This window comes from Pinus tabuliformis, chromosome 1_2, assembly GCF_031772625.1.
Source record: "Pinus tabuliformis cultivar Carrire ecotype Pingquan chromosome 1_2, CPIR1, whole genome shotgun sequence".
Taxonomy (NCBI): Eukaryota; Viridiplantae; Streptophyta; class Pinopsida; order Pinales; family Pinaceae; genus Pinus; species Pinus tabuliformis.
In genome coordinates, this window is record NC_142298.1 from 61,293,791 (window position 1) to 61,301,411 (window position 7,621).

The 7,621-nt window shown below is 41.8% G+C and overlaps 1 protein-coding gene across 1 annotated transcript; it reads left to right on the forward strand.

Moving 5' to 3' along the window:
• The first annotated feature begins 2,034 nt into the window (after nt 1-2,034).
• Nucleotides 2,035-7,398, forward strand: LOC149204423 (uncharacterized). The gene is made up of 4 exons (XM_089397119.1): nt 2,035-3,191; nt 3,342-3,429; nt 3,565-4,270; nt 4,370-7,398. The coding sequence occupies exons 1-4, from the start codon at nt 2,035-2,037 to the stop codon at nt 7,396-7,398; spliced, it is 4,980 nt and encodes a 1,659-aa protein (XP_089253245.1).
• The last annotated feature ends 223 nt before the right edge of the window (nt 7,399-7,621 follow it).

The following is a 7,621-nucleotide window of genomic DNA, read 5'->3' on the forward strand; positions in this document are numbered from 1 at the left end:
CCCTCCTTCCCCCCCCCCTCTCTCTCTCTCACACACTCTTGGAGACTTAGAGTTTTCTTCGAGTAAGAAAGAAAAAAGAAGGCAAGAAGAAGGAAGGATCAAGTAAGGAAGAGAAAGATCAAGCAGCTACAACAAGATTCTTTGAAAGTATTGATTTGCATGTGTGATTTTATTGCTATATTTTGTATGCATGGTATCGGATGTGGTCGTTTTCTTTCATGGAAAGGGTTTCGCTAGGTGTGACAGTGTTTTTAGCCTAGCCTTTTCATTTCCGGATATCCTTGATGAGATGGGTTCTCATACTTCAGTTGAGATGGATTGCCATCTAGATTCGAAGCTGAGTGAGGTGGATCTATGAAAAGACAAAAACATGGCCTAGTGGTTCCTGAACTAGACTATGGATCACGGTAAGTTCACTAGCCTAGTAACCCCTGAGACAGATTGTGGGTTGCAATAAATCCAATATTGTATGCCTTGGTAGGCCAATGAATCCTTTGTGGTGAATGGCGGGATATACGGTAAAGCCAAGAGGTGAATTTCCATTGGGTCTAGTAGTCCCGGGATGGGATGTACGGTGAAGACTGGAGAGTGGGTCCCAGTGTAGGGTCTAGTGATCCCTGGATCAGATTGTGCATTACGATAAAGCTTGAGAGACTAGGAGGCACTAAAATTCCTCACGATGTAGGCAGAGAACTTTGGTAGCATCCTAGTGTAGGGAAAACCCAACACCCCCCATTTTTGATTTACTTAATCCAAAGGATGGGGACTCTTTCCATATTTTTTTGGCTAAATCACCTTTTAATATTTTCTTTTGGTTAAGTGTCCTTAAATTTTGCCTTTTTTTTTTTTTCATTTTTGCTGGATTTATGTTTTGATTGCTTCATTTAGTTCTAATTTTCACTAGCTTTCCATCGATACTTGTTTCATCTCATTTGGTTGCACGATTTGCAAATGGTGCTCATCCGAAGTTCGATAATTTTTACCTTTTAGTTTAAAAAATGTAAAAAATGTATATTATTTTAATTTTTCTAATTAAATTAGTAATTCATTGTAAATATTAATCCCTAGTTAATTTTTACTAATTTCTTCTTTTTCAGTAAGGGTCCTGCAAAACTGCCTAGCAAAATTGTAGAATAGTTAAAATAATGCATTTTTGGGACCTCGGTAATTTATTCCAATTCCTAATTTTAAAAGAAATTACAAGACCCAAAATCTCAAAATTGCAAAGTGGTTGTAGTTCATTTTGTAGAATTTTTATTCCACTCAAATTGGACCCCACTTCATCCCACCTCCTCCCTTCCAATATAAATCTTCTGAAATTCAAAAGTTCTGATTTAATTCTTCTGAAATTTAAAACTTCTGATTTTATTCCTCTGAAATTGAAAAGCTTTCATGTCCCGATATCATAATAGTGGCATATCGACGTTTTTTGTTTGTGAGCATATAAAATCTTCTGATATGTATGGGCCTCCGACCTCCAATACGAGTTTATGTTGGGACTATATTTTTTTATTATAAGGTTCCCTTATAATACCCACTACTTCATCATCCCTACATCATGCTTACCTCCTTACACCTCCATCCCTCCACCTCAGATGTTAAGCTCCCTCTTTATCATGTTTGATTCACCTATGGAAACAAAAAAGCCACGTATTTTTGTTTTTGTTTTGAGTTCTTGTAAATGGATTTTATTAATATATTATATTAATAATATAATATAATTATATTTTAATTATAATTTTAATATAATTTAATTATAATATTAATATAATATAATTATGGCCAAGAAAAAAATGGAGGGCGATGCGTGCTAGGGTTTTCAGCACTGAGCACCGCTGACAAAGGTTGCAGGTAGAGGCCTGACGAAGGTAAGAACGTTCAGATCTGCGAGCACAGCGGTCCCCGGCCTGCTGTCACGGGTGATCTCGGGAATACCAGCCGAAAACGGGAGCCTAAACCACAGAATACGCACTGCGCGGAATGGGGGAGCCAAGGGGGGGGGGGGGAGAGATCCCCTCCTTCAAAAACGTGGTAATGGGCGAGACTAGCAAAGGAGGAGGAGAACAACAAACGGAGAAGGAAGGTTATGCCCCAGTAATGGGTAATCTGTGGCAAAGAAGAATGAGAGGTAAATGCCTACCCCGGGCTCAAAAACAACCAAGGTATGTAATCCCACATAACAAACTGGAAGAGTATAACAGCTATATGAAAGACCATGCCATTATATGCCGCTTTGTTGGGTATTGGCCGTCTGAGCGAGAGCTCCACAGATGGATTGATCAACGATGGCGACCAAAGGGACAGATAGATCTCAAACTCGGAGCCCAAGGTTTCTTCACAGCAATCTTCTCCAATTTGGAAGATAAGGACCGGATTTTTGAGGAGGGACCATATTTCTTGAATAATGCTGGTCTATTCATGAAATACTGGGAAGAGAGGTACAACCCAGAAAAGGAAAGAATGCTTGCGGCACCCGTCTGGGTCAGATTGTTTGGGCTTCCTGATGAGTTCTGGGACCCTGAAACTCTGGAAGGAATAGGAAATACGATTGGGAGCTTCGTCAAAATTGCTGAAGCCACGAAACGAGGTAAGTACAATGCTTATGCGAGAATCTGTGTTTATATAAATTTAGCAGAGCCCCTCCCAGAAACAGTAGAAGTAGAGTATCACGATGAAATCTGGAAGCAGCCAGTCGATTACGAACATATACCCTTCCGCTGCCGCATCTGCCACGAATATGGCCATTTATACAGGCAATGTCCTTTGAACAAAGAGGAAGAATCTAAGAAAACCCAGGAGGATCATCAAAAAAAGGCTGAGAAAGGTTTTCAACAGGTAGTAAGGAAGAAACGACAGAACAGAGAAGCATCAAGAACGCAAACCCAGGAAAAACCGAGCAAAACAACTAACCAAAACAAATTCCAGGTCCTTCAGAGTGAAGATGAAGATTATGAAGTAAACCTAGAAGATGATGAAGACCCAGAAAATACTCCCATGGAAATAGCGGGAGAGGAGAAAGGAAAGGGAAATGAAACAAAAATGAACAAGGAAAACAGAGAAAAATCAGAGGAGGTACCAACAGAAACAGAACAGGAATCTAAGATGGAAGTGGAAATCCCGTCTGAAAACGAAGCAGAGGAAGAGAAAATTATGAGAAGATTGCTACAAGAATGGAAACACTTGGACAGCAGGTTCATACCTGAAAAACAAAAACAAATATATAAGGAAGCTTTCAAAAAATACAAAGAGAAAAAAGGAGAGCCCCCGGACAACCTCACCATATCGGAAAGTGAACAAGGGAATGAGGACAAAGAAATGACCAATTCTGGTAAAAATAGCAGGAAAAGAGGCCGAAAACCAATGAGCGAGACCATCCAGACAGTGGGGGAAATATTGATAAACTCCGGAAAAGTGATACCTCTGTCAGAGGTATTCTTCCCCTCTTACAAAAAGTTTTAAATGATAGTGCTCAGCTGGAATATCAGAGGTTTGCATAGCAAAGGCAAACAGAGGTATCTAAAGGAAAAATTGAAGAAAGAGAGACCTAGTGTTATGATATTACAGGAAACAAAGATGTTGAGCCAACAAATCGAAGAAATAATAGGAAAAGGCAGGTTACAGTATCAAGTAATGGGACAAGATGCAATTGGGTCTGCTGGAGGCATTGCAGTCCTATGGAACCCAAATGAAATCATCATAGAAAACTGGTCAAGTACAAGCGGCATCCTCACTGGGCTAGGCAGAATAGTAGGAACCAGTCATCAGGTGGTAATCTCAGGCGTCTATGGCCCCCCGTCCCCTGGGAAAAAGAAGCAGTTCATAAACAGTTTCAATTCGATCCGCAGACTTTACCCTGGAGTTGCTTGGATCATTGGGGGAGACTTTAATTTGATCAGATCCCTGGAAGAGAAGAAAGGAGGGACGAGGAAGTGGGATCCCCTCATGGACAACTTCAATGACATGATAGCTGAACTTAGGCTTGTTGACGTTCAGACCATTAACGGGGTCCACACGTGGAATAACAGAAGGGGAGGGAAGAATCAAATTGCATCCAGATTAGATAGATTTCTAATTTCTGAGGACATTATGAACAAAGATGTTTTTGTGGAGGCCAAAATCATCCCATCTCTGGGATCAGACCATTGGCCAATCAGATTAGAGATGGATATCAAGAAGATTCAGGGGAAACGACCTTTCAGATTCGAATCCTTTTGGCTGAGGGATCCTGACTTCATCAAGAAAATGGAGGAATGGTGGAAGCAATGTACCAGTAAGGGTAGATGTAGAATGCACACCTTCCAGCTTAAACTGAAAGAACTAAAAGACAGAATAAAAAAATGGAACAAAGAGGAATTTGGCAATATATTAGAAGATAAACAAAAACTGGAAGAGGAAATGACAGAGCTGCAACAGAAGATTATTCTGGACGGCAGAACCGAGGACAGCATCAACAAGGAAGGAATAATCCTTGGAAGATTGGAAGAAAGACGAAAACAAGAAGAGATCCTATGGCGCCAGAAATCTAGGATAAAATGGTTAAGAGAGGGCGAGAAAAATACAAAATTCTTCCACCAATCAATGATCAAACACAGGCAAGGAAATAGAATCCTTTCGATCAAAGATAGGAATGCGAAAAGGGTGGTAGAGCAGAAGGAAATAGAGCAGGTCTTAATAGATTACCACAAAGAGATGCTAACCGAACCGCAAGTGGATAGATCGGGGGCCATCCAAGAGATCTGTTCTGCCATTCCTAACCTGGTCACTGAGGATCAAAACAAAGCCCTCATGAGGGCCGTGACCTTAGAAGAGCTGGAAGAGGTCGTGAAGAGTATGAAAAAAGGGACTGCACCTGGACCGGATGGCTACACAGTGGACTTCTACCAAGCAAGTTGGCATTTCCTGAGGAACGAGATTCTGGACATAGTAGAAGAATCAAGAATGAATCAAAAGGTATGGCAGGCTCTTAACTCAACCTTCTTTACCCTCATACCTAAGGGAGACAACTTAGAAGAAGCGAGTGGCTTCAGGCCTATAGCCCTCTGTAATGTCATCTACAAAATGATAACTTCTCTGATTGCCAAAAGACTAAAACCTCTCTTAGACAATCTTATCTCGGCTGAACAAACTGGGTTCGTGGAAGGACGGCAAATTCTTGATGGGCTGGTGGTAACTCAGGAGGTGATCCACTCCCTTAAGGTGAAAAAACAAAAAGGGATGCTGATTAAATTGGACTTATCCAAAGCTTATGATAGGCTTAATTGGAATTATTTAGAAACAGTTCTGGAGAAATTTGGTTTCCACCAAAGATGGATTGCATGGATTCATAATCTGATCTCCACCCCCCTCTTTTCTATTCTGGTTAATGGAAGCCCCTCAAAAACCTTTAATGCCTCCAGAGGCATCCGTCAGGGAGATCCTTTGTCCCCTTTCCTTTTCATTTTAGCCGCGGAAGGACTTGGTAGATTTATTAAACAAGAAAGGGCAGCAGATAGATTAAAAGGGCTGAAACTCTGGGGGAACAACCTTCCTTTAACTCACCAACAATTTGTTGATGACATTATGTTATATGGGGAACCAACGGTAAGAGAAGTTCGACATCTTAAGAGAATCCTAGACTTATTTGCTGAGGCATCTGGGTTAGAAATTAACAGGGACAAGTCTTGCATCTTCATTTTCAATACAATGGAGCAGATCAAATCTCACCTTATTGGAATTCTTGGATTCAAGAAAGGAGAATTACCTACCAAATATTTAGGTAATATTCTGGACCTCACCTCAAAAAAGGCAAAGAATTGGCAAGGCATCCTTGACAAACTTAACAACAAAATATCAAATTGGGCTTTCAGAGTTCTGAATATCGCTGGCAGAGTTGTTCTTGCCAAGTCAGTCCTTCAGGCGATCCCGATTTACCCATTAGCAAGTATGGCTGCACCAGCTGGGGTTTGTGCCAAAATTAGGGAAATAATAAGGAAATTTATCTGGAGTGGTTCTGATCAGAAGAAAAAATGGGCCCTGGTTTCGTGGAAACAGCTGACAGAGAGAAAGGATAAAGGAGGTTTAGGTCTAAGGGACCCGGAAGTTCTTAATAAGGTGTTGGGAGCCAAATTGTGGTGGAGATGGCTCAGTGGCGGAAACGACTTATGGAAAACAATATGGAGGACCAAATATAGAATGCCAAACTCCCCAGCTGACATCTTAAGACATCAGGAATTTCCCAAAGGCTCCTCTATTTGGGATCTTGCCTCCCAAAACAGAGATCTAATTAGCAAACATACTTTCTGGGAAATTAGAGGAGGCAGAGAAGCCAACTTCTGGGAAGATAGGTGGCAACAGCGAGAAAAATTAATGAACAATCAAGACCTCTTGCAGATACGGGGTAGAATTGAAAGAAACAGACCCAGTGTTAAAGACTATTGGAAAATAAATGAAATGGTTGAGGGATGGAGAGTCTGGGAAGACCCGACAGAGTGGGATCGGGAACTTTCCCCCGAGCTTCAGGATCATTACAAAAAAGAAATGAGCTCAAGGAAAATCAGAGAACGAAATGGGAAAGATATCCTCCGATGGGGATACACTATGAAAGGGATATTCACAACGAAAGAGGCCTACTTCTTAACGGATGTTCAAGACAGAGTCGACCGGAATAAGGATTGGAAAACCATCTGGGAAAGCCACTGGTGGCCTAAGGTATCCATCTTTGTATGGCTAGCTTCCAAAAACAAAATTCTGACCTGGGATCGAATTCAAAAGAAAGGATTCATCGGCCCTTCTCGTTGCTATCTTTGCAACAAGGATACTGAGACTAGGGACCATCTGCTGATCAATTGTTCCTACACAGAGCAACTCTGGAAGATGACTAAACGGCTATTCAACAAAACGGGTTTTCATACCAGAGATTTCACCGATTTGGTCTTCCAGTGGAGTAAGGAAACCTTTCAGTGCAGGGTTGTCCAGAGGGCTTGGAACCTCATCTCTCCCTTCATTCTATGGATGATCTGGAAGGAGCGAAACAGGAGGGTGTTTCAGAACTCTGGAAAAAATCCAGAGATTATTTGGGATCGGGTGATTGAAAGTATGCGTGAGACTATCCTGGTCGAAAAATGGGAAAATGATGATTGGAAAACAAACTCGGAAGAACAGGAAATTTTAAACAAGTTAAATCTTAAAATAGAAATGGTTCACTTCAAACGTTCGACCACTCATGACATGCGAACTCAAAGTCCAGACAAATTCAGGTACCCGCGAGATCAGTTTATCAAGCTCAGCTTCGACGGGGCCTCAAAGGGGAACCCGGGCGAAGCTGGCTTTGGGGGAATTTTCAGAGACTGCAACCATCAGGTAAGATGGATCTTTGCGGATTGGGGAGGGCAGATGACTAATAATGAGGCAGAGTTCTAGGCCCTGCACCAAGGTCTATGCATTGCCATTAGGAATGGCTATAACAACCTGGAAATTTCTGGGGACTCGAAGATGGCGGTTGACATGCTGAGAAGGCTCAGCAACGGGCAGGCATGGGAGAAAGTGGCCAAAAGCTGGCGCACCGCGGGCATTATTCAAGAAATTGCAGGCCTCATCAAGCGCATCAACTATAGACTCATCAGCCACGTTCGGCGCAAAGGCA

Coding starts and splice junctions, on each gene's coding strand:
- LOC149204423 (XM_089397119.1), top strand. CDS start 2,035: ATGGGCGAGACTAGCAAAGGAGGAGGAGAACAACAAACGGAGAAGGAA. Junction 3,192..3,341: donor TGGAAACACTTGGACAGCAG/GTTCATACCTGA, acceptor TAAAAATAGCAG/GAAAAGAGGCCGAAAACCAA. Junction 3,430..3,564: donor AAGTGATACCTCTGTCAGAG/GTATTCTTCCCC, acceptor ATGATATTACAG/GAAACAAAGATGTTGAGCCA.